This window comes from Macaca mulatta, chromosome 5, assembly GCF_049350105.2.
Source record: "Macaca mulatta isolate MMU2019108-1 chromosome 5, T2T-MMU8v2.0, whole genome shotgun sequence".
In the NCBI taxonomy this organism is placed as follows: Eukaryota; Metazoa; Chordata; class Mammalia; order Primates; family Cercopithecidae; genus Macaca; species Macaca mulatta.
Window position 1 is genome coordinate 172,099,111 of NC_133410.1, and position 27,976 is coordinate 172,127,086.

Here is a 27,976-nt window from a genome sequence, read left to right on the forward strand (position 1 = left end):
TAGTCTAGGAGCAATAGGCTATACCATATAGCTTAGGTGTGTAGTAAGCTATACCATGCAGGCTTGTGTAAGTGTGCTCTATGATATTCACATGACAAAAAAACAAACAGCAAAACCCCCATTGAAACATTTCTCAGAAAGTATCCCTGACCTTAAGTGATGCATGAATGTGCTGCCTCCACAGTATATATTCAAAGGTGACCTTCATTGTGTAGATTCACATGAATGGACTTTCACCCACTTAAAAAAGTCGTGTGAAAATATTTTGCCCCTAGATTCAGGTATCTTCTGGACACACTCTTGTTTACAATTTAAACTATTTCAAAAAATTGATACATCTGTTGATTAAATACAAGTATTTGTGCGGCAGGAGAATAGGGTCTGTAAGCAGGGAACCTAGGACTGATTTGTGCTGACGGGATATGCATAACGGGGTATCAGTTGAAAGGCTACTCCTCTTTCAACCCCTCCCTTTTCTGCGTGGCAGTTGCTGCCTGGCAGTTCCAACTCTTCTTTTTCTGTGTGGCAGTTGAAAAATGAAAGTGCTTCAGACTGGTCCTCTCCCTCAACCAATCACACTTGTGACAGACCAATGGGAAACCTCTAGAAGGTATTTAAACCCCAGAAAATTCTGTAACCCGTGCTTTTGAGCAGCTTGCTACAGCCCGCTCCCACCCAGTGGAGTGTACTTTCATTTAAAATAAATCTCTGCTTTCGCTGCCTTTCTTTATTTATGCGTTTTGTTCAATTATTTGTTCAAAACTCCAAGTACCCAGACAACTACCCTCAACCGGTAACAGCTGCACACACGTATCAAGGCACACCAGCTTCACCCTGCCTGGAGCTTCTTCCCATGCCTAGTTTTCTCTTACAGTTCCGGTCTCTGCTAAATTATCACTTCTAAAAGAGGACTTTATAGAGACCACCATGTGTAAAACAGCTTTTCTACGTGCCCTACCAGCTAATTTTTATTAGAGTATTTATATTATGAAATAATATTATTTTTACATGCCTCCCTCCCCTGGAAAATGAGCTGAGGAATACTGTTGGAGTATCCCCAATACCAGGCACACAGTAGGCATTCAATAAATAGTTTTTGAATGATTGCATTGTCTACGGAATTCTAACATGTATGGGTGAAACAAAGACTCTCAAAGAAAACAGAAACTGGGTTGGCAGAGGCCTTGAATATGAGGAAGTGGCCTTTCCGGATAAAGAAACTAAGACCTGGCAGGGCGTGGTGTCTCACGCCTGTAATCCCAGCACTTTGGGAGGCCAAGGCGGGCAGATCACCTGAGAAATGGAGTTCGAGACCAGCCTGGCCAACATGGCCAAACCCCGTCTCTACTAAAAATACAAAAAAAAAAAAAAAAAAAAAGTAAATAATAATTTAAAAAATTAGCCAGGTGTGGTGGCGGACGCCTGTAATCCCAGCTACTCGGGAGGCTGAGGCGGGAGAATCGCTTGACCCCGGGAAGAAGGAAGGAAGAAAGAAAGGAGAGAAGGAAGGAAGGAAGGAAAGAAGCAAAGAAGGAAAGAAAGAAGAAAAGAAAAAAGAAAAGAAGAGAAAAGACAAAACAAGAAGGGGGCAGGGCAGGGCAAAGAAAGACTCAATGGGGGAAAGGACTTGCCCAAGGTAATCTAGTACCTGGAAAAGCGGAAGGCAGGAGCCTGTGCCGCACAAGAGCAAGGGGGAGCCAACACCCAGCAGCCCTTTTGAGAGGGTCCCAGCCCCTAAGATGCGGGACACCGCAAGAAGGAACCTCTTGTCTGAAGAGGCAGCTGCGCTCTGGAGTCCTGCTCTGGGACAGATGGGCGAGCTCCGCTCTCGGGGCCGGAATGCTATGGGCCGGAAGCCTGGAGCGTCTGCCAGCCGGGTTCCAAGCCCCAGGCTCGCAGTCAGCGCCAGGCCGAGTTCAGCCTACCGCCGCAAGCTCCCTCCCGCCGTTCCCGACAAGCACGCAGGTGCCGCTGGCCTTTGGGCTAGGGCTTAAAAGCCCAACACGGGCGAAAAAGATGCGGTCTCAGTTGACGGGGACGCTTTAGAGAAACGGACTCGCCTCTCCTGTTCCGGTTGGATCTGCGCCGGCTTCTCAGGCCCCACGTGGGATTCGACCCGGGTGCTCTTGTGAGCTGCTGTTCCTGCGGTCGGTGAGATTACCTGGGTCTAGAGTACGGAGCTGCTCCGTGGCCACGAGGACGTCACCATGGTGGGCCCCCTCCTGCTCCCCCGAACCGCTCGGTTCGTTCCCCGGAGGGATCTTGTTGAGCAGGCACAGAGGGAGGGTGCAGTTTCCAGAACTTGGGAGAGAGGAGGATTCAAAGTGTTTATTTGAGAGAGTGTGCGGGGTAGGGGCGAAGCCTCTGTGAGACGAGCCCCAGGCCCAACGCCTGGACCTTAGAGTTCCGCGTCCGAGTGCTGAAGTGCCCAGATGTCGCCTTGCTCCTCTTTGCCTCGTGCTTAACTTCTCGCTAGTCATTACCTCCTCGGGGGAAACCCGGCACCTTTCCACTGAAACGCATCGGGGAGTTTGGCGAAACTCCGGAGGTCACTGGCCCCACACCCCTCTGCCCCTCTGGCCTAGGTAGACTCAGTGTGGGCTTAGTCGCCTCTTCCTCGGCGTCCTTTCACCTCCCGTTAGTGACCCATTCCTGCCCTTAATTCCGCCTTTACGCCCGCATTCCCTCCAGGGCTCTGAAGCAGTTTTGTTGTTTTTGTTAAAAATTGAGTAGATACAAAAGAGTGTTTCTAAGACACATTTCAAGTGTAAAGATTAGTAGTTTCAGGAAGTCTCGTTTACCCATTATGTAGTTTTAAGAAATAAAACAGCCTTTGAAAGCCCTGTGTTACCTTCTTTGAACCTGTAACTTTCAGAACCTTAAGAAGCAAACATTATCTAAGTTTTGTAATTATAATTTCACTGCTTTTCTTTATATTTGTATTCTGAAATACAAATGTTGTTTCTTCTTGCCTGTATTTTACTTAATCGTTGTGTTCTTGAGAATAATTCTTGCATAGAAACAGGCTTTATAAATATTTTTAAATTAATTTGTAATAAAAGCAAAATTTAAAACGTTTATAATCTGGTCAAAGGTTATGATACTGTGCCCACAATGTGACCTCTTTCTTTTCATTTTTTCTCTTTTCATTGTACGCCAGTCATTTTTGTCTTACAGTTTGGGTCTTTCGTTGTTTGTTTCATGAGTTTTTTGTGCTTCATCTATTTATTTTAATGCACCACTGAGGCATATTTTGTATTTTGTTTAGATTGTACACATTTGTGTAAATTCAGTGTTTGCTTGTCACTTTGCTTGTGGAATTTCCAACTCTTTATAGTGTTAGTTTTTTCCCCCTTTTCAGAGTGGAATGTGAAAGCAATTACATCTCATTGTGTTTGAGGGGCTGGGGAGGTTGATTGGTATTTGTAGTTGTCCTTGACTATCAGAGCTTCACCTTTTTATCAGGCTGTATAGTAGAAGTATGTTGCTTTGGCATAGAAGTCAATAGAGTGGCATATAAACCTGTTTTCATTGGCTCATTTCTGGCTCTGTCATTTTTTTTTTTTGATACAACCTCATTAGTGGTTCTGCTGCATCCTCTTTCAGTACAGCTCAGAATGTGGTCCCAGAGGACAGAGATGGGCACCTGGTTTTCCCTGAGTTGCCATCTTGGCAAAATTACTTAACCTCCCATCTGTCTAATTGGGATAACAGTAGTACCTACCTCACAGAATTGTTGTGGAAATTAAATGTAAAGTGCTTAGTCTAGTGCCTGGCACTTAGTAAATGTTATTGTTGTTAACTTTAGTTATGTAAATATATAGTAACAGTACAGCTTATAGTTTTCCAGCCTTGTTACTTTGCTCATTAATGTTCTCTTATTGTAAATCTTTGCTGGAGCTGAGCAAGTTCATATCTTTTTTATATCAAAATTTACTTTATTATACTTAAAGAATCTTTTCAAATTAATCCATCCCACTCAACACTTCTTTATGCTGCATTAAAAAGGTTTTTAGTGTTTATTATTATTATTATTATTGAGATGGAGTTTCACTCTTGTTGCCCAGGCTGGATTGCAGTGGCACAATCTCTGCTCATTGCAACTTCTGCCTCATTGCAACTTGCGCCTCCTGGATTCAAGTGATTCTCCTGCCTCAGCCTCCCGAGTAGCTAGGGTTACAGGCGCCAGCCACCACACCCAGCTAATTTTTGTATGTTTAGTAGAGACAGGGTTTCACCACATTGGCCAGGCTGGCCTTGATCTCCTGACCTCAAATGATCTGCCCGCGTTGGCCTCCCAAAGTGCTGGGATTACAGGTGTGGGCCACTGCGCCCAGCCAGGATTTTAGTATTTTTAAGTATGGCTCATACTATACTTAACTAGGCCCTGATGGGTATACTCCTTTTTGTATAAACCTGTCATACAGCTTGTGTGTGCTGCTTTTCCTCCCTAGCTAGACTATATACCGTTGAAAAGTGTGCCATCATCCTCCCAGCATTTATCCATGCACATTACTGTGGGGCATTAACTGTTACTGACTACCTTAATGGTAGAGATTGTGTGTTTTGGAGCCTACATCTATAAATATGAGCTACAACAATAAATCAGCTTAATAAATCTCATAGAGATTATCTGTTAGTGAAAACTTGCTCCTGAAAGTTAGTAAAACTAAAGAAAAACATTAATGGAAATCTACCTAGTATACCAAACTTGTTGAGACAATATTGCTTGTACATGGTTTAAAACACTAAGAAATGGTTGCTCATTAAAATTTTATTAGTTTCATATTAACTGCTATAGTAAAGTGATACGTATTTAGTGGCTTAAAGCAACACATTCATTTCCTGAAACCTCTGGAGGTCAGAAGTCCAAAGATGAGTCTTCACTGAGATAAAATTAAGGTGTTTTTCAGGGCTCTCTTTCTTTAAGGGGCTCTAATGAATTTTTTCCATTTCTTGAGGTCATCTACATTCTTTGGCTCCTTCCCTCCTCAAATCCAGCAGCATAGCATCTTTAAATTTTCCTCTAGAGGAGGTTACATTTTCTCTGACAGTGATCCTCCTGCCTTCCTCTTACATGGACCTTTAGGATTATATTGGGCCCACCTGGATGATTTTCCCCATCTCAAGATCTTAATCAGATCTGCAAGTCCTTTTTGTCATATACGGTAATATATTCCCAGGTTCTGGGGAAATCAGGGCATGGATATCTTTTGGTCGGGGGAGGGCAGAGCATTATTTCATCTGCCACAAAAAGACTTTCTCCAACTCTCTTGCCTAATGCCCTGGTTCTGTTGAGAAACAGCCACTATTAACAGTTTCTTAGCTATTGATTCAGATATTTTATATGTATGTACCAGCATATATGTATGTTCCCTAACCTCTCTTTTTACATAAATTGTATACTAGACACCTTAGTCCCTTGCTTTTTTGTCTTACCTGATCTTACAGATCTATGTAAGTACACATAGATCTACTTCTTGCTTTTTAAATAGTGAACATTCCATTGTTTGCTTCTGTAACTTATTTAACCCGATCTGTGATGGACCTTTAAATTGTGTACACTATTTTGCTGCCACAGACATTGCAGTACTGCTGCATTGATTATTTGTCCTCCTTTTGGTACATGTGTAAGTATGTCTATAGAATAAATTAATAGAAATAGAATTTCTTGGTCAAAGTTGACCAAGAAATTGACCAAGAAATTCTATTTTTATCTTGATGAGTACTCTCTTTATTTTTATTTTATGTTATTAAAAAACTGTTTTTAGAGATGGAGTCTCGCTCTGTCACCTAGCCTGGCATGTAGTGGCATATTATAGCTAGCTCACTGCAGCCTCAAACTCTTGGGCTCACACCTCAGTTTCCCCAGTGGCCAAGATTACAGAGGTACACTGCCTCACTTGGCTAATTTTCTAGATTTTTTTGTAGAGACGGGGTCTCACTATGTTGTCCAGGCTGGTCTCAAGCTTCTGGCTTCAAATGAGCCACCCACCTTTGCCTCCCAAAAGTGTTGAGATAAGGGCTATGAGCCACTGTGTTTAGCCCTGATGGGTACTATGAAATTGCCTTCCAGAAGACTGTGCTGGCTTGCACCCCCTTGAACTATGAGATTACAAATACACTCACACCTCCACTCATGCAATGTGAATTATTCTTTATCTTTGTTAGTATTACACACTAGTAATTCTATTTCATTGAAGTTTTCATTTTTAAAGTTTTTCCAGCTTTTAAATAACACTTGTTTTTACTCTTCTTGTAAAGAGTGATATACCAAATTTTTTAAAGATTACTATGCTTTTTACAGTTGTCCCTTGGTATCAAGGGGTATTAGTTCAGGACACACTCGAATATCCAAATCCATGGATGCTCAGATCCCTTGTATAAAATGGTGTACTTTTTGCATATGGTATACTTTAAGTCACACTTAACCATACCTATTACAGTGTAAATGCTGTATAGTGATTATATTGTTTTTTAAATTTGTATTATTTTTATTGTTATATTGTTATTTTTTATTTATTTTTCTGAACATTTCTGTCCTCAGTTGAATACCCAGATGTGAAACCTGGAGGGCCAACTGAATTTATTTACATTTTTTGAGTGCTTGAAATAGTTAATGCTAATCTAAAACTTGAACACACAGCAAATGTTACAAATAAATAAGGAGCTCAGTTAAGCTTTTGTGACCTAAAGGATAAATTATTACCAAATGTTATTTTTTGTCTTATTTTGTTACATAATATACACTTTAAGAAATTTTCTTTTTTTGTGTGTGTGACATCTGCTTTATGTTCAGCACTTGGAACCTAGGCTTGCTAAGAAGTCACTATTTTCTAAATCACTACTAAATCTAATCCAAAAGTACATTTGGAGATCACAAAACTGACTTATGAAGGCTTATGAATGAAACATCCTAATTTAAATACTTAAGAAATGTATATAGTTTATTTATCCATTCTTTCTCTCTGTTTTTTTTTTTTTTTTTTTTTGAGTGAGGGTCTTGCTCTGTTGCCCAGGCTGGAGTATGGTGGTGCTATCTCAACTCACTGAAACCTCTGCCTGCAACGTTCAAGAGATTCTCCAGCCTCAGCCTCCCGAATAACTGGGATTACAGGCGTGCACCACGCCTGGCTAATTTTTGTATTTTTAGTAGAGATGGGATTTCACCATGTTGGCCAGGCTGGTCTTGAACTCTTGACCTCAAGCAATCCGCCTGCCTCAGCTTCCCAAAGTACTGGGATGACAGGCTGGAGCCACCGTGCCCGGCCCCATTATTTATTACTTGATAAGGGTTTTTGAAAGCTGTAGGTCTGTTGGGGTGGTCATGGTGGTTGTTGAATTGACTCAAGACAGTGCCTTCTTTCTTGCTGTATAACTTTGTCAGTGAAAAGAGTGCCTCTGACAGGGACTGGCACAGAGTTTGTGTTCATCTCAGTGTGTAGGTAGTCTACTCGCCTGTTCCTGTTCAGGGCCAGGCCAACAAGAGAGTCTGTTTCTCCCAGGAGCAATTAATACAGTAAACCTGTCAAACTGATTTGAGCTACGATCTTGTTTTTCACTTCTTACAAAAGACCCAGAAGGATAAACATGAATATGTGCTAGAATTCCAGTGGCTGTATGCCTGTGCCTTGTTATAGAAAAGATAGAAGGCAAATACTATTGCATTTAAGTTGGAAAAACTGATCTATTTTCTGTGTGACTTAGCAAAAGTTTTTCAGAGTGCTTTTGTTTCAAAGTTTTCTTCAGTCAGAAGGAAATTTTAAATGAGGTAAACATTTTTATTTTTATTGTAGAATTGTATCACTAAAATGGATCAGGCCAATCACCTTTATTTCTTTATTGCCTCCCATCTGAATATCCTTGGGAGACTCTACACTTACCTTTATCTCTGGAAAGAACTTGTCCTTCCTTGATAGTTACATCTTTGTTTCATTATGATCCCAAATATGATATTCTGGTCTTTGATAGAAGTCTCACTTAGTGACATATTAATTTCCTATGTTATTATTCCAGGTAGACCTAAATGGGGTTGCATGTGAGAGGAGTTTAAACCACACTACTTCTTCCTTCTTACTACGTTTATTGTCTGCTTTTACAGGAGTAAAACAATTATAATGTGTGACATCGTCTCTTTAAACTCTTCTTTCAAACTTTGGTTGGGCCATTCTTAGTGAAGTTAAAGATAATTAAAACCAGTCTATGTGTCTCTTTCTACAGCTTATTTTAATGCTTCTTTTTTCATATGTTATTTAGGTTTGCTAGTTCTCACCATTTTGCCATTAAAAAATACCAGTATGCAAGGCAATCATTTTTCAACTTGTTGATTTTAGATGTTCATTGTTTTGTTGCGAAAAGTGTTTGATTATCTGTATCCAGAGATATACAGTGATGCAAGTATTTGTTGATGTTGGATCAAAATCTGTACTGAACAGTATTATTTCATATTGTCTCTTTTGTTCTGGGAACAAGGAAGATATTTTGATTTGATTTTCTGATTTAAACATTAACTTCCATATTAATTAGGTGGTAGATTTATTTTGTAGCCGGGAAATTGAGAAACGTTTAATAAATTTCTTGATTTTTAAATCTCAAGTTACTTTCTCAGGGAGGCCTTTCCTGACTTCCCAGAGTGAGTCAGGACCCTGTGCTTTCGATCCATTTTCTAGCCAGCACTTACTAAGTTAGCTATTCCTGAGAAAACTACATTGTAAACCCCATGAAGGCAAATTCATGTCAGTTTTTGATCTGGAAGCCTCAGTGCTTTTCCTAGTACATGGTATATTTAGTGTGTGCTCAGTAATTAAAAAAATATATACATAACAAATACTATTGTGAGGTTGAGGTGTAAAGAGTGGCAGTAGAGAATGTGGGAGAAGAAGTTTATTCTGACTAGATGTTAGTAGGTAAGTTTGGAATAACATAAGTTGAGCTAGATGTTAGAATCTAAAATGAAGATAAAATTGAAGTCTGCATTAGATAATTATTAACATACTCTTTTAATGTTAAGGAAAGCACTATCATGAGCAGTTTTATAAATTACTTTTATATTTTATACCTCACACTATTTTAAAGAACATCATATTTTTAGTTCATAGTAGCCCATTGTACAGTACAAAGTGGATGCCCAGTAAATGCTCACTGAAGGCAGCATCCCACTTTCTTTTACTCTCAAACTGTGGTTTGCAATCTCAGGACATATTTGCAGTCTCAAATGAGCTGCTATTAAGGAAATAACACACAAATGTACAGTTAATGCTGGGCAGTGCAGTACATTATTAGGTGCTGAATGGTAAATGCTACCAAGAGGGAAGGGCTACTGAGATATGAAATTATTCTTGGAACCCTTCAAGGAACAGTTGAACTTGACCTTTAAGTGGTCTTTGAAGATTGGGTGGGGTTTAGAAAGACTTATATATGGAACCATTAAAGTCTTCTTGGAAGCACTAATCATTTGTCATTGACACCTGTCATTGCATCATATCTATCTGTTAAAGAAGGAAAATGCTCACTAGTGCATTTCACTACTATCTTTGCAGTGAAGATTCACTGCAAACAAAATGTGTAGATTTGCTTAGTCCATCCCATTTCCATCATGTCACTGGTGTAAAATTGGTACATCATTTACTGTAATTTACAGTCATTCATGGCATAATGACATTTGGTCATCAGTGGGCCACATATATGATAGTGGTCCCATAAGATTATAATACCGTATTTTCACTTTACCTTTTCTGTTTAGACATGTTTAGATACACAAATACTAACCTTTGTGTTATACTCGCCTACAGTCTCAGTACAGTAACATTCCGGACAGGTTTATAGCCTGGGAGCAATAAGCTGTGCCATAGAGCCTATGTGTGTAGTAGGCTACACCATCTCGGTTTGTGTAAGTACACTTTCTATTTGCATAAAAAGAAAATCACCTACTGACTCATTTCCCAGAAAGTATCCCTGTTAAGTGAGGCATGCCTGTATTTGTATGTTTAAGGGTATATGGTGTTTACAGTATTGCACTATAAGCTTTCTCAGTTGTAGGCATGGGTTTGGTCTTACACTTTAAAAAAAAAATGTATCTATGTACACTTTGTGTCCCTCAAGTGTGTTTTGTGAAATGATCTTTTATGTCTCTCCTTTCACTGAGTAGTCTAAATGGCATTTCTGTCTCTGGTTGAGCCTAGACTATGGCTCAACTTGATGGTCTTTTAGGCAAAGTTCTTTTTTGCTACTTATTTTAACAGGAATATTTAAAGCATATTGCCCCTAAAATGACTCTGCTATATTGTTTTGAATAAACTATTTATGTGTTTTTTTGTTACTTCTAGTTATGAATCCAAAGAACAGACTTTCAGACTAAAATTTTTTTTTTTTTTTTTTTTTTTTTTTGAGACGGAGTCTCGCTCTGTCGCCCAGGCTGGAGTGCAGTGGCGCTATCTCGGCTCACTGCAAGCTCCGCCTCCCGGGTTTACGCCATTCTCCTGCCTCAGCCTCCCGAGTAGCTGGGACTACAGGCGCCCGCCACCTCGCCCGGCTAATTTTTTTGTATTTTTAGTAGAGACGGGGTTTCATTGTGTTAGCCAGGATGGTCTCGATCTCCTGACCTCGTGATCCGCCCGTCTCGGCCTCCCAAAGTGCTGGGATTACAGGCTTGAGCCACCGCGCCCGGCCCAGACTAAAATTTTTTAAGCAGTCACTAAAGATTATAGGGAAGAGATACTTTTAATGCAGGTTTTCCGACTGGACTATTTCTGTGGTGCCAGAGCCTTTTTATAGGCGTAGGCATTCAAAACAGTCTGTTAATTATTTTATGATAGAGTTTTACTTTAGTTTTTCCCTGTTGAAACATTTTTTTCCAAATTTTAATGTATTGAAAAATATGAAAGTGTTTTGAAATATAGTAAATTTTATTGTATATATTTGTGTCTCATTATATATTCATATCCTGCCTTGAGGCAACCTTTTCCAGAATACATTATTATAAGGAATCATAACTTACAGTTGAGTCAAAAATAAGTTCATTTCTTTATACCTTCTTTTTTTTTTTTTTTTTTTCTGAGACGGAGTCTCCCTGTGTCGCCCCCGCCCGGGCTGGAGTGCAGTAGCACGATCTCTGCTCACTGCAAGCTCCGCCTCCCAGGTTCACGCCATTCTCCTGCCTCAGCCTCCCGAGTAGCTGGGACTACAGGCGTCCACCACCACGCCCGGCTAATTTTTTATATTTTTAGTAGAGATGGGGTTTCACCATGTCAGCCAGGATGGTCTCGATGTCCTGACCTCGTGATCCACCCGCCTCGGCCTCTCAAAGTGCTGGGATTACAGGTGTGAGCCACCGCGCCCGATCCTATACCTTCTTTGTACTAAGTCTTGAAGGTTCTTTAGTCAAGATCATCTAAAGCTATGAGGGCATTTTTCTATTCAAGGGATATCAAACTTTTTTTCCCTAAAGGAAGTTTTTGAGTTTTTAAAGGAAATTTTTTGCAGTTTTGAACATATTGCTGGAACTTCATGGCTATGTATTTTCAGTTTTAGCAGCTTCAGAGAGTTTCTATTTTCTTCCTCGGGATTTTCGTGAATTTTTTTCATATTTTTAAGCATTTTTAAAAAATGATATGTGGGATCAGATCTCTTTTACAGGATGCATCTTTGCTTTCGATTTTTGGTTGTGCATTAGTTATTTATTCCTTTGTAAAAAGTTACCGTAAAATTTAATGGCTTAAACTAATATTTATGATCTCACTGTTTCTTTGAGTCAGGAATCAGGCATGGCTTACTGGGCTCCTCTCCCTCAAGGTTTCTCACAAGGTTGCAGTGAAAGTATCAGTTGGGAGTGTGGTTTCAAGGCACAGCTGGGGAGAGTCTACTTCTTTTTGTTGTTTTTGTTTTGTTTTGAGGCAGGGTCTGACCCTGTTGCCCAGACTAGAGTGCAGGGGTGCCATCTACACTCACTGCAGTCTCCACCTCCTGAGTTCAAGCTATCCTCCCACCTCAGCCTCTCGAATAGATGGGATTACAGGCATATGTCACCACACTCAGCTAAGTTTTATATTTTTAGTAGAGATGGGGTTTTGCTATGTTGGCCAGGCTGGTCTTTAACAGGTGATCCCACCTGGCTTGGCCTCCCAAAGTGCTGGGATTACAGGCATGAGCCACCACGCTTGGCTGAGGATCTACCTCTAAGCTTGCTCTTGGTAGGATTGGTAAGATGGTTCTTGGTAGGATTCAGCTCCTCGTGGACTGTTGAACTGCAGGCCTCACTTCTTCACTAGCTGTTGTCTGGAGGCCTCCCTCAGTTATTTGTCATGTGGCCCTTCCATATGGCAGGTCACTACATGACAGCTGGTTTCCATGAGAGGGAAAAAGATGGAAGCCAGAGTTACTTGATAACCTAATCTCAGAATTGACATTTCATTGCTTTTGCTAAATTCTCTTCATTAAAAGTGAGTCAGTAGGTCCAGCCCACATTCAAAGGGAGGGGATTCCGTAACGGAGGCGTGAGAATCAGGAGGTGGGGTTTATTGGGTCCATCTTAGAGGCAGCCTGCCAAATGTCCTGAAAGGTTTTACTTGATTCATGCTTGCTAGGTTCTTTAATCCCAAAAATTTCTCATTACACCTCCCTTTCTCCTCTGCACCTGCCATGTGAGCAGAGAGATACATAAGAGTACATATACTCTGTTACATGATGGTTCTACTTATTTTCCTATACCTGTAACCAACTTCCAGTGATAACCCTAAGATTCAGATGTGGATATATCTTCTTTTATCAGAAAGTGAGCAGAGCACTCAATGAATGTTGAAAGAATGAATACATTTGTGAATGAGGAATTTGCGGTTATTTTAAATAGTTCTGCCTAGAAAGTTATACAAAGGAAGTAATTTTGAGCTGCATCTTATCAAAGGGCAAGTAAAGTATTTTGCAGGCAGATGTAATAACAAACTCAGTCTCAAGAAGTTATGAAACAGCTTGGTATGTTCCAGAATGGTGAGAAGTTCAGTAAGAATGGGATGAAGAATCTTTTATAGAGGAGCATGGGAAATAGTGGTGGAGAAGCAGGTTGGGGCTAGATTGTTTCTGTGCTAAAGACTTGGGACCTAACTGTGAGCTAGTGGAGCACTTTAAGCAGGGGAGAGGGACTTTACTATGTTAGTGTTTTATGAAGACAGACTCTGTAGCTTTGCTGAAAAAAGGACTAGTGGGGAGAATCTAAAGACCATCCTGATTATGAAAGATTCTGAGGACTGAATTAAGCAATTGGCAGTAGTTTTGAAGAAGATTTTAGAGCCACTTGGCCTTTTTCTGGACTAGGTATGTTGGAGACTGCCAGCTGTCCCCTAATGTATTCTTTCTGTTTTTCTATATGAAAGGTTCTTTTTCTCACAGAATAAGGATTATATTACTACTCTCCCTTATGTAACACTGTGAATAAATTTTGGTCAGTGGGATGTGAGCAAAAGGATCTGTGACTTCCCAGGTCACGTGCTTAAAAAAAGGAGATGTACCTTCAGATTTTTCTTTTCCTACTTCATACTGGCTTGAGTGTAGACCTGCTATTAGGCTGTAGGTATAGCCTGAGGCTAGTAGACAAAAAAATGGAAGGATCCTGAATCCCTAAGGGCTTTGTGGAACAGAACCTTCAGCTCCTACTTTTAACAATAAAGAACCAAACTTGATCTGGGTTATGCCATTATTTGGGGTTTTTTATTACAGAGAGCCAAATCTGATTCCCAAATCATTATAGGTGGGGTAAGATACAGGATTATGTAGGAATAAAAAAAACCTGAGATGTCTAGTTTGGAGGACCTAATGAATTGTGATCTGATTAACTGGCATAGAGCTTCAGCGGGAAAATGATATGATTTCCCTTTTGGATATACTAATTCTGAGATGGCTTCTATTATTTTCTGTATTCCTAATTTGTACAGGCAATGAGCCCAACTTTGATTTTACATGATTCATTGCCCGCTTTGTTCCATGTGAAACATCTACAATCAAATCTCTACTAGTAATCCAAGTCCCTTCTACCCCCTTAATTTTCTTAACTGTAACATTTCTGGCTGTGAGTCTCCTCACTATCTATATTCCCTGTATCTTCTTTGAAGACGGAACATGTTGTTGAAGAGCTGAGTTTATTGACTCCTTCTGTGCCTTTCTTCTGTCATTGGAGAGCACCTCTGAATATATCATTTCTGTCATTACCATGGCAACAGATTATTAGAATTACTTAATAAATCTGGCTTATCTCCTGATTTTTCTTGTAATGTTTTTGGCTTACTGTATTTCTGTCATATTACTGTTTTTGAAATTTATTTGTAAAGAAGATTTTTGTGACTGGAGGCACTTACATATCTGACTATATGTGTCATGTGTTTTCATACATTTTAGCCTAAAGCACCAAAGGGAAAAAGTGCAGGACGGGAAAAAAAAGTCATCCATCCATATAGTAGAAAAGCAGCTCAAATTACGAGAGAGGCCCACAAACAAGAAAAAAAGGAAAAGTAAGTATCTTTTCATCATTTGTATTATTCATTGTTAAAAAGCCCCTTTATACATTTATCTTTCAAACATGTGTCCTTTCGCAATATTGTCTCCCTTTCATAAGTATTTATTGAATGTGTTCTGTATTCAGAGGGTAAAACTGAACAAGGACTCTACTCTTTTAGAGCTTACCTAAAACAGAGAAGTAATTTACGTAGCAGTAGGTGATGAGTGCCATGTAAAATTTAAAAAGTTATGCCATGGAGAGTGAGTGAGAAGTTCTGTTTTACATGGGATAGTCATGGAAGCCTTCTCTGAAGAAGTTATGTTTGAACAGAGTTGAAAAATGTGAGGTCTATATATAAGGCATATAGGTTAAAGTGTCCATGAAACATATAAGAGGAGGTATGGAATGGATAGTTAGATATGTTTAGTCTAGTATTCAGAGAATAGGTTAGGGGTATTGACACAAATGTGGTAGCGATCAGCATCCATGTGGGATTTCAAGCCATGAGATTGGATAAGATCAGTTCACCTAAGGAGTAACTGTTGATAGGGAAGAGAAGTGAGCCAATTACTGAGTCCAGTGGCGTTCTACCGTTTAGAGGTTAGGAAAAGAAGGAGCATTCCACAAGTGAGACTGAGAAGGAAGAGAAAGAAGACTGTTTCTGAGATTCCTTAAAATGAAGTGAAGTTCAAATAAAAATCATCATTTTGACTATTTTAGAATAGCCTTGCCATTTTCGTGAATGTTAGATACATTTGCATACTAGATAATGGAAACCAGTATATTTTTAAATGTTGATTCTTTGCTTAAGATAAGCCTTATATAGTAAAGGTTAGCTGTTTCACAGTGATTTGACTAGAAGGAATTAAGTGTTATGATAGCAGAGTCAAATTTTCTTTATTTTCTCGGGGGTAGTTTTTTTTTTGTTGTTGTTTAACAAATATTTACTATGATAGCAGTTTTGCTTTAGCACGGTAGTTTTCAAACTTCAGCTATTTGTGCATCACTTTTATGACTTTTACTGTATCTTTTTAACATGATTTATTAGTACTGTGATTTTACAGTTTCTGCGGTCATATATATCAGTATTTTGCAAACTTAAGTACATGAAATACATCTGTAGAGCTTATTAAAACTGTTTGTTCCAATCCCTAGAACTTTCTATTCTGAAGGTTTGGTTTCTGGCTTAAGGGTTTCCATTTCCAACAAGTCTCCAGGTAATGCTGGTGCTGTTGCTGCTGGTTTAGGGACCACACTGTGAGAATCACTGACCTATACTATTATTTATTTTCCCTTAAATACCATTTTTTTAAAAAAGGAGATTTTTTTCTCTCTTAAAGTCAAGTAGATACTATTACCTGCTGTAAATGGTCTGAGTCTGAGACATGACTTTTGTATATGTTTGGTGAAAAGATCTGGTGAAGGTTGGAAGAGTGGTAAAATAAACCCACACTTTTGTCCTTAATGTAAAGTGAAAGGATCAAAATAAAATGGAGGTGGGGGAAGTAATTTGCTTACCATTTTATTAAAGATTGTTTAATTCTGTGTCTATGAACTGCTTACCTTACATATAGTACCAGTGATATAATGTGCAATATTTTAGCAAGTAACTGCTTTAGAATATGATTAAGTACTTGGTTCACTGTCATTGTGACCATGAGCCTAGAATGTTTGTATGTTGTCAAGTATATTCAGCATGTTGTGTATTGATTTACAGAATTAGCATTATAGAAAAATTATGGAAGAATAAAACAGAACAACACGCTAATCTGATATATATATTGTCCTAAGAAAATTCTGTTTATTGGCCAAGACTTTTCTTTTAGTAATGCAAAGCAGAAAAACATCAGTTAATTTTTCTGCTTGGACAGTGTTCTAAACAGATCGGATTTTTTCCCTTTTTAAAATTTATTTTCAAAAAGTTACTCTCTTAATAGTGAGTGGCTCTAGAACCAAATACACAATTTTAATAGTACTTAACATTATTTATGTTATGAAATCATAGGCTTAGGCCACCATAAATGTCAGTTTTTTGAGTAGCAGCATCAGTAACCACGAGTGGGAATGTGGTCACAAAAGGCATGTTGAAATGCTGTTGATTCCCTGTCCCATTTCAAAAGATGATTGGTGACAAGATACCCAGATGGTCGGGACAACTTTAAGCAAGGTGATTGAAGAAGGTACCAACAAGACAACTTGAAGTTGGGTACCTGTGGCTTCTTAGAAATGAATAGCAGTTACCAGATGTTGTTTTAGTAACTGTGCTGTGTAAGAAATTCTGCTACAATTTTGCAGCTTAAAACAAACACAGTTTCTGGATTAGGTAGGAATCCCATTGCCACTTAACTGGGTGTTTCTGACTCAGCATCTTTCACAAGGCTGCAGCTAAGCTGTTGTCTGGGACTGCATTCATCTCAGAGCCTGCTAGGGAGAAGTTCTGCTTCCAAGCTTCCTCACATGGCTGTTGGCAGACCTCAGAAAAGATACTGTAGGAGTGGATAACAATGCTAGAGTAAAAGTTCAAGCATATTCTTTATCTTCAACATTTGAAAAGCTCTGATTTAGGACTGTATGACAGGAACTAGGATGGTTTGAAGACTAGCACATTCCGAACAATAAACAATTTACAAGCAGCAAGTGGCTCTTTGATATGATGTGATTTTTGTTTTATGATTTTTCAGTATAGCAACATTTTGGCAAATAATTCTAGATAGCAAATGAAAATGACTCCTAATGAAAGATTAACAAAGGAAACTAAGCATGATGGGTAAGAATCTCAGAAACAACTACCTTTGAGAATTAATCTTACTGAGTCTCTTGAAAAATCATGTTTACACATTGTCTTAAGAATTTTTTCATATTTACATGCAAGTATCATTTTAAATCTCAAATCTCTACTTTTCTTCATTGCAACTGATACCACTGTAAGTTCAGGTTCCCACTGAGTCCATTCAGAATTATTGCAACTTGACTTCTAACTAGATTCTTCCCTCCAGCCTTATTTAAAAGCAGCAAATTCCTCTCAGAAGCATTCTCCAACTTTTTATGAAGTGTTCTTTGTTTTTTAAAATCGACTTTGAGGTATAATTCATATATAATAAAGCAAACACATTTTAAGTGTAGTTTTTGGGTTTTGACAATTGTATACATTGGCGTAGCCACCCTGATCAGTATATAGTACAATTTCATCTTCCTAGAAAATTCCCTTGTGCATCTTCCCAGTCAGTCCTCACCCTCTACCCCTAGCCTCAGACAGCCACTAATTTGCTCTTTATTTTGATAGGTGAGATTTATCTTTCTAATGTTTAGTATAAATGGAATCACGCTGTATGTGGTCTTTTGTGCCATTGTCTTTCACATAGCATAATGTTTGTGATACTTATCCATGTCATTGTATGTATTAGTTGTTCTTTCCTTTTATTGGGAATATTATTCCATCCTCAGGCAATTTATTTATATCCATTCACTGGATATGCAACTTGTTCATCCATTCACTGTCTATGTTCGTTTGGATATATTTTAGATTTCGGCTATTATCAGGGGTCTGCAAGCTAAGGCATTAACCACCTGTTACTATGAAAAGTTTTGTTGGAAAAATCAATGCTGGTTCTTTTTGTGTTTTCTATAGCTGCGTTCATGCTGTGGTGGCAGAGCTGAGTAATTGTGACAGGTACACGGCCCCCAAAGCCTAAAATGTGACTACTTGACCGTTGAAGAAAATATTTGTCAACCTCTGCTATTAGGAATAAAGTTCATTCCTGTAGAACATTCATGTACAGGTGTTTGTCTGGACATATGTTTTCATTTTTCTTTTACTTCCTAGAACTATAGTTGTTGGGTAGATGTTTGAGTTTATAAGAAATTCAGTTTATAAGACGTTTGGTTAACATACTTAAGATGTTTGCTTAAGTATATGAGAAATTGGGTTTATAAGAATTGCTGGATCATATGGTGTATTTTTAAGTATATATGAAATTACTTTTCTCAAAGTGATAGTACCATTTTACATTTTCACCACCGGAGTATGAGTTCTATTTGCTATATATCCTCTCTAACATGTTATATTGCAGGGGTTTTTTTGTTGTTGTTATTGTTGTTCTCTCTTTAATTTTAAGCAATCTAGTAGGTGTGCAGTGGTATTTCAGTGTGGTTTTAATTTTCATTTCTTGATGACTAATGATGGTGAGCATCATTTTAGGTTCTTTTTGGTCATTTGTGTTTTCTTGATGGAGAATCTGTCCAAATCTTTTGCCTTTTAGGTACTGGGTTATCTGTTAAGTAGTAAGGACTGTTTATATATTCTAGATACAAGTCCTTTGTTATTTGTGTTATGGATATTTTCTCCTATTCTGTAACTTACAAATTTTATATAGAAAAGGTTTTGGCCTGGTATTGTGGCTTATCCTTGTAATCCCAGTGATTTGAGAGGCCAAGGTGGGAGGATTGCTTGAGGCCAGGAATTTGAGACGAGCCTGGGTGACATAGTGAGACTCTGTCTCTACAAAAATAAAAGTAAAAAAAAGAAGAAATTAGCCAGGCATGGTGGTGTATAACAATAGTCCTAACTACTTGGGAGGCTGAGGCAGGATGATTGCTTGAGCCCAGGAGTTTGAGGCTGCGGTGAACAATGATAGTGCTACTGCCTGAGCTACACAGTGAGGCCCTGTCTCTAAAAAGAAGAAGAACAAAAGATTTCATTTTATTTCTCCAGTTTTCTAGTTGAGTAAAATGGGAGGATAAATCTGGTTTGTTTACTTCTTTGTGGATAAAAGCCATGTATACTTCCTGCTTTATACTAAGCCTTCTCTCATGGCTAACATTTTTCTTTTACCATTCCTGTAGTCCCTTATCCTTTTTATTTATTTTTATTTTTATTTATTTGTTTATTTTTTAATCCTGAAAAACTTCTCTGCATGTTCAGGTCTCAGCTTAAAGTTTACTTCTCTGGAAAACCTTCCCAAATCCTAAAACATGTGGTAGGTGCTTTTTAAATATGCTTTTAGAGCTCTGTATGCTTCTCTGTGTTTTTATTGCCCTTAGATTGTAAGGTTTTTTAGGACAGGGACAGTGGATTTTTTGTTCATGGCTGTATCCCTTGGGGCTATCAGAAACTAAAGTCTGGCAAAGACTTGGTATCCAGAGGTCTGCTGAATGAATAAGTCTTTAGAATATCAGTAATAGGAGGCATATATTACCTATACACTCACTTTCTGAGAATAAATGAAATTTTCGTTTGTTGTAATTCTTTTCAAATACATTGAAAGTAACCATTCTGTTTTGTTCTTATTGAAGTTTAAAAGATGATAGTAGGGCCTTTTAGTCTTAGTGGCAGCACTCCGTCTTCCAGAAGGTTCACATTACTCTTGTGCTCAAGTATTCTGCGTATTACAGAACCCATCTGAACGTTCATAATTCAGAAAAGCTTTCAGTTGTGTTTTCAAAACCAGCTTGTTCTATAGGCTTCCTTTAGACATTGAGGTGCTTAAAAAACATTTCTGATAAAAATTTTATTCTGGTGATTCAAAAGAGAAGCATGGTATTTAATGTTTCTATTAACAAAATTATTTTCAAATTTGTAAAGAATGATCTTTTAATTAGAGTTCTTTAGGCAGTTTTTCTTTTTGTTGTTATTGTCAGAGTTTTAAACTTGCTTTGGAAATTTTCTAACACATATTTATATACCTTTCCTTCAAAGATTGAAGAATGAAAAGGCCTTGCGTCTCAACCTTATTGGTAAGTGGGTTTACTTATTTGAAACTCTGGCTAGAGTATAGGGCATTTCTGCCCTATACTTATTTTTGTTTTTACTCTTTTAGTGAAATACTGTTTTTATCGGAGTGAATTTGATCAGACTTGATCTAAACAAAGAAAATCAGTCATTAAACTTTTGGAATAAACAGTGTTAATGATTTCTAGCTCAGTTTTCCAGAAACTGTTAGTTTATATTTATCTACCTACCTATCTGTCTACACATACATTCATATCCATCTGTCCATCTATCTGAAGTTTAACTCTACCTCCCTAACCATTAGAATTATGAAGGATTATGGCCTAGGTAGAAACAACAATTCCTGTTTATTTAATGATGTAGACATACACATCTTCAGTTTGTATCTCAGTGTCATGTCACTGTTTTTTTGGTCAGATTTATTGCTAAGCATTTTTTACTCACAAGTCTGAGATTTAAATACTGACTGTTAGGGTTTTTGTATTAAAATGAAAGGTATTTGAACCCCCATCAGTGCTTCATCAGGTAACATAATAGTATTTTTAAATGGGATCTCAGTATACTGGGCAAAGTGATTTTTTTTGATCTGTAATCTTGAGAAATCTCACTGAAAGTGACCCTGATGGTCAGGTTTACTCATAAGGATGAATTTTGTTGGCTTTTTGGTAATATATATCAATTACTCTACACAATACCTGGTAGCTCTTGTGTGCTTAATGTAGGTGCTAGCTTTGGGGCCCTGGACAGGTCATTTAACATCTCTCATCCACAAATGGGGATAATAATAGTACTAATTCTCATGGGATTATAAAGCTGTTTACATAGTGCCTACAGCTTATTAAATACTCAGGAAATATCATTCTCATCATTAATGGAGTTCTCATTATTTATGACAAGCTATCCTTTGCTTTTAAATACTTAGAAGTTCAGGCTTGAGTAAATAATTACTTTCCTTTTTTGCATCCATATTGGATAAGAAATCTATACAGAAGAGCATCCATCTCACTCCTCTCTCTTCTCTAAATTAAAATCTGACAGTTTAATTTGTGACAGATTGGTTTAATTAGCTTTGAGCCCAAACAAGGCTTTATGTTTAACATTGACATAAATTTTGGTTCTGTTTTAAACACATTAATATTGAGAATGATAATGAATATTTACTTGCTTAAATGATGACTTGTGGGGCAAACTGTCTTGGTACTTATTGTTTATAGGTGAAAAACTGCAATGGTTTCAAAACCATCTTGATCCCCAAAAGAACAGATATTCAAAGAAAGATGCTTGTCAACTAATTGAAAGGTAAACACTGGGCATATTATGAGCAAAGGGTCAGAAAAGACAATTCTCCAGCCTGTTTCTTTAAGACACAGAGCTCTGTTATGGATTTTCAGGAGAGCAAATGGGCTTTGTTATCAGGAAGACTTTGGATTCATTTCCTGTCTTAGTCACTATAGGAGGTTCGTAACCTATTTGGGTCTCAGAGTGGTAGTTAGGCCAGTTTCTTGGGATCAGGATGGGCTTCCTGAAGAAGTGTCATCTAAACTGGCAACTGAAAGGTGGGGGTTAGCAGATCGAGGCAAGGTAGTTTGAAGAACCCCTAGCCAGAAAGAAGAGTAAAATGCCCAGAAGCGAGAATAAAGATAACATATTTAGTGATCTGCCAGACATTTAATATGACTAAAATAAATTCAAGGAGGAAAGTGTGGCAGGTACAATAAGTGATAACTAGCTCATGAAAGACCTCAGATGTCAGTCTAAAAGTTGGGACCTTATCCAAGGACATTAGGAACCATAGGAGGCTTTTACAGCAAGCAGCTGAAATGATCCTACTTAACATTAGAAAGGGCACATTGAGAATGAAGAAAACAGACTGAGAGGTTCATGACTCTGGCCAGGAAACCGTTGAAAGGTTGATGTAACAATCTAGGCAAGAAATGATGGTGGCTTTGGCTTGGCTCATAGCATGATAAAGAGAAGTAAAAGATTCCAAAGATATTAAGAAGGTAGAAGTGTCAGTGTTTAGTGAAAACTTAGGATGTGTAATAAAAGGGATAGAGAGCAGTCAAGGAAGTCATCAGATTCCTTGTCTGGAGAACTATTTCCTTGGATAGGGAACCCAGGAGATGGAGGGGGTTTAGTGGGGGGTAGGTGGGGACAGGGTGATGGCAAGTTCAGTTTTGATGTGCTAACGGTGAAGCCACTAGGGGACATCCAGATGGAGATGGTGGTTGAATGTGAGGGTCTGCAGTTTGATAGAAGGCTGCGATTTGGTCACTGAAGTTAAAGAAATGGTCGTGTTATCCAGGGAATGGGTAAAAGAGGTTTGAGGACCTGAGGAACTTAGAGAAACATAAACATTTAAAGGCCACACGAAGGCTGGATACTTAGTTTTCTGTTAAGTCATATAAGCCCAATACATAGACTTTGTATGTAACACAAATCATTTTCTTATTTTTCAGGTACTTGAATCGATTCAGCAGTGAGCTGGAGCAGATTGAGTTACATAACAGTATCAGGGACAGGCAGGGAAGGCGGCACTGTTCCCGGGAGACCGTCATCAAGCAGACCATGGAGCGGGAGCGACAGCAGTATGAAGGATATGGCCTTGGTGTGCTCACTGATTTTTTAGTTTGCTTTTACATGACATAGCAGTATCAATTTGTGATTGATTTCAAAGGTTTATTTTAGCTCTTGTTTATTTCGTTTGATTTTCTTTCTTTGATGTCTTTTTCTTTGTGAGGGTTTAGAAAAAATTTGGATTCTTTTTTTTTTCCTCTACATTCCCAACAAAACTACCAAGTTTGTGACAGTGACATCATGTCTTTTTACTGTGATAGTAATACTGATTACTTTCACATTTATCTTATCAACCCTAACTTGTCTCCAGAACTCCAGATTTGCAGTATCACATATGGATTTCTCAAGCTCTCTACTTGCATATCTTTTGGGCATCTCAGACTTGACATGTCATGAAACAAAGGCCGGCTTTTCTCCTAAAACTTGCAGGTTTCTTATTCCTGTCAGTGGCATCACCACCTGCCCAGTTACTCAGATCAGAAACACTTTCATAGTCCACATCCAGCCCTTCAGCAAAGTGTTTAGAATCTGATGACTTTGATGACTACTACTACCACCTCCCACTTCCTTGGTTCAGGCCATTATCATCTCACCTGTACCATGGTAATAGCCTCCCAGTTGCTCTCCGTGCCTCCACTCTTCCCCGCTAAAGTCTGTTCAACATGTAGCAGCCAGATGAGTTGGCAGTATTTATCAGAGCACATCCAAAGTAAACCATTTGTTGGTGATACAGCTAGAACTGAAACTCAGATCTGCTATGCTGCAGTGCTTTTCCCAGAATCAGGGGATGGGTCTGGTGAACAGACTCTGATGAGTTTGCAGGTGTCAATTTCCCTGTAGGGAAATTGTCACCAAATTCTGTTTTGATAAGATTTTGAGAAGACTAGATATAACCATCCCCTCTCCCCTCCTCATGTGATGTAACTATTTCTGATTCATTAAGGTTCCTTTAAAAACTTTTTTTGTGCTTATTTATACCTTTTAACACCTAGCCTCTCATACTGTTATTCTCTGAAACTATTGTAAAAGTCAATATACAGTTGTAGCAAACATGCTTATTTTATCTTCTTTATTACTTGATACTGCATTTCATTTAACATTGTATTGAATTGGCCAGATATTTGCGGCAGCCTTCCAATTTTTGTTGTTCATGCCTCTTGTATTTCACCAATTTAAGTGTGATCATGCATATTGGGTTATGATGAACTTTTGAAATATGGTAAGGAACTACCATATACCTGGTTTTTATTAAAAATGGGTTTAATGGCTCATGCCTGTAATCCCAGCACTTTGGGAGGCCGAGGCGGGCGGATCACAAGGTCAGAAGATCGAGACCACGGTGAAACTCCGTCTCTACTAAAAATACAAAAAATTAGCTGGGCGTGGTGACGGGCACCTGTAGTCCCAGCTACTCAGGAGGCTGAGGCAGGAGAATAGCGTGAACTCGGGAGGCGGAGCTTGCAGTGAGCCGAGATTACGCCACTGCACTCCAGCCTACGCGACAGAGCGAGACTCCGTCTCAAAAAAAAAAAAATGGGTTTAAGTTTTATTGAACTTCTTTAAGCAAAATTTCTTTTTTTAATTTAAAACAGTATTTTTTTCACATTTGGAAAAGTGTGATTTTTTTAAACATTAATTCGTGCATTCCTGAGATAAATTCTACCTTGTGAAGGTAGATTATATGTTTGAAAACATGGTACTTTTCACCAAGAAAAAATATACAACCTGTCATATTATTTTAGTGAATTGATAGTTATACTTTGCCAGGTACCTTTTATTGTTAAAAAAGGACAGGGTTTATTTTGTTAATAGCTTTGTTTTATTTCATGGATTTTATGCTAGAATTTATCATTTAATAGGATTTTTCTTAAGTCATCTTCAGCTAACCCCTTTTGCAAATTTTTCATGTTAATTGCAGCAATACTTTGAAATTTTGTTTTCTTTTGGATATTCTTGCTAAAAATTATTATTTGTTGTATATAAAATTATGTGATTTAGAAAACATTGCCTCATGGAGATAAATTATCTTTTCCAGAGATTCCTGACATCCTAAATGCAAGTAATCTGAAAATGTTCAGGTGAGTCTGTCTTGTATTGTTCCCTTGAAGCTGTGTGTAAAGTACTTGACAGTTGAACTTTCTTCCTGGGAGTCTAGACGGTAAAACTAAAAGAAAATCAGGAGTTTCTTTTAACCTTTTCTTTTTTATCAGACCAAGTAAGAATTTTCTGAAGTTGGGCTTACAAACAGTTGATCTGCACCGACCAGATAGTGACCTGGTGTGCTTTTTGTTTCACGAAATGGTTTAAGATACATTGTTATAGTACCTCAAAGTATGTGATCTCACTATTCCTCCCCAGTTCTTATTTTCTTAGAAAAAGAAATAGCAGCAACAGATGTGATGGCTCAGAGTCACATCCCAAGGCTGTTCTGTAGCAGCCTCTTTTGCAGAGAAGATGGTTATAGGAATGACTCCAGGGAACTGGTTAAGTCATCAAGACCCGCTTTGTCCAGTGGTTTCTAGTTGTACTCTTTTGTAAACTGGGAAACTACTGAGTAGGATTTCAGTTTTATAGGTTTTTTTTTTTTTTTCTTTTTTCAACTTTGATTTTAAATTCAGAGGTACATGTGCAAGTTTGTTACAAAGGCATATTGTATAATGTTGAGGATTGGAGTAAGAATGAATCCATTACCCAGGTAGTGAGCATAGCACCCAGTACGTGGTGTTTTTACCTCTTACCCCTTTCGCTCCCTTCGTTTGTATTCCCCAGTGTCTATTGTTCCCTTGTTTATGACCTTGTGTACCCAATATTTAGCTCCTACTTATAAGTGAGAACATGTAGTATTTGGTTTTGTGTTTCTGTGTTAGTTCACTTAGGATAATCTGTAAAAATCCTAGAAGAAACCCTAGTAAATACCCTTCTTGATAGCACCCTGGACAAAGAATTTATGGCTAAGTCCTCAAGCAATTGCAATAAAAACAAAGATTGACAAATGGGACCTAATTTCTGCATAGCAGGAAAAACTGTCAAGGGAATAAACAACCTATAGAATGGGAGAAAATATTCTCAAATTGTTTGCATTCAACAAAGTTCTAATATCTGAAATCTATAAGAAGCAAATGAATCAGCAAGGAGTTTTTTAGTTTGTAAACATAGATTCTGTTTTATTAATCATTTTGGTCTTAACTAGACCATGTCAAAGGGTCTTATATTTAATGTTAATTGAAATTAGGTAAATTTAAATCCAGTCATTGTCTATACTTTTGAATTCGTTGAAACTAAATTAGCTTTAATAGAATTCATCTATCATGTTTAAGGTGCAGTTCACTTTTGAGCCTATGTATAGCATGTATTTACAATTTAAGTATATGGAGTTTAAGATTCTTTTTATACCTTAATTTTATTTTGAGTGTAATCTTAAATATATAACTATGCTCTTTATTTCTAAAACAACATATCTTCTACCTCCTCCAAAGACAGAAACAAGAAAAGAGATGAGTATAGCCTTCTGGTTAAGAGTTCAGTTCCCAAAACAATATTCACATTACTTCTAAAGTAATTAATAAAATACTGAGGTTGAAAAACTGAAAATTCTCCATTATAAGAATAACAGTTGATTACTGAAACTTAACTGGGATGTACTTCTGTGTGTGAAAAGGAAAACCTCTTCTGACTGTATTTTGGAGATTTGTCAGGTATGATACAGTTCCTACTTTTGATTGCAATTCTTGATCTGGGTAGCCTGAAAGAAGGAGATACTCAGGTTAGAGAGGATGAAAGAATAGAAGAGCTTTCTAGTAATTTGCGCCTAATATTTTCCTTTAATGCTTTTGAAGTTTTGAATATGTAGGATCCTCAGAGTTTCGAAAATTTATTATCTCCTGGTTTTCCACATTAACTCTTACCAACACTCTGTACCCCCCCCTTTTTTTTTTTTTCACTTTTTGTCTAGGGAATGGGACTTTGATCTGAAGAAATTACCGAACATTAAAATGAGAAAAATTGGCGCTAATGATGCAATTCCCAAGAAGTGCAAGAGGAAAACTATTATAACTGTAGACCAAGATTTAGGGGAATTGGAACTAAACGATGAATCAAGTGATTCGGATGAGGAAATGACTGCAGTGGCCTAATTGTCTTCACTTGAATTGAAAATAAATAATTTGAGAGCTTCAAATTATATTCATTGATTATGGTACCTAATTGTCAAGATACAAGATTTTGATACTGACATTCTCTTATATAATGAGAGTTTCATTTGCAGTTTCAAAAATGGTGTTACGATATTTATTTTAAAATGAAGACTGCTTTTCATTTACATTAAGTTGTTAAAATAGATAGATGTGATCTGCAGAAGTTGTTTAATCTTTTTCATCTGAATTTCGGGCCGGGAGGGAGCAATATAACTAAGGACAAAAAATGTTTTGTTTTTCTTGTGTATTTATGACCACCTACTTTTATGTTTTGTGAAATGGACAGTAACCTGTTTCCTAAAAGATTCCTGTGGGTACTTTTTGAGTTGTGATAATAGCAAAATTGCCTTTCAGTAATAATATCACACTAATACTTCTTTTAAACATTAAACCTATTTTCCTTTTTTACAAAATAAGGGAAAATGTGATAAGAAGTTTGTATACACTGCCGGATTATAGATTATTATTTATCTTTTGAACCAGAGTTAAATGGTAAAAGAAAAAAAAATCAGTGATGATTGTTGTGTTGATCTCCCACAAATTAATTTATCTTTTGACAAAGGGGATAAAGAGTTTCAGTTTACCTCCTTTTAATTGTATATTATTTTTTGCTTTTTTATTGTGAAAAGTGATAGGTTTTATTTGTGGAGAGAGAATTAAAGATTAGAGAACCAGTGATTTTAATTATGCTACTTTTTCTTAGAGATAAGTTGACATATAATTCAGTATTTTCAGTGTCATGAAAAACATGAATGTTGTACAATTTTCTTCCTCAAAAAACTTGTTAAATGCAAGTATCCTTGGTATGTTTTTAAAAGAGAACAATGCAGGTGTATTTGAGTATTTTCAAGAGAAGAATAAAAACATTAATGCTGTATTAGGTTAACCAGATATCAACTAAGCCTTGTTAACAGTTAAAGTATTATAACTACTTTTTTTACTTCTGAAAATTAAAAATAAAATTTATTTCTGCAATTTCACTTCTTACAGTCCTAA

General features: G+C 37.6%; 1 protein-coding gene across 2 annotated transcripts; it reads left to right on the top strand.

The window, feature by feature from the left end:
• The first annotated feature begins 2,076 nt into the window (after positions 1-2,076).
• On the top strand, positions 2,077-27,960 carry TMA16 (translation machinery associated 16 homolog). 2 transcript variants are annotated; one of them, XM_015139407.3, is made up of 8 exons: positions 2,077-2,210; positions 9,792-9,889; positions 14,383-14,495; positions 20,178-20,215; positions 21,425-21,509; positions 22,670-22,818; positions 24,823-24,865; positions 26,740-27,960. In XM_015139407.3, the coding sequence occupies exons 2-8, from the start codon at positions 9,857-9,859 to the stop codon at positions 26,918-26,920; spliced, it is 642 nt and encodes a 213-aa protein (XP_014994893.1). In that variant the 5' UTR covers positions 2,077-2,210; positions 9,792-9,856; the 3' UTR covers positions 26,921-27,960.
• Positions 27,961-27,976: the final 16 nt, after the last annotated feature.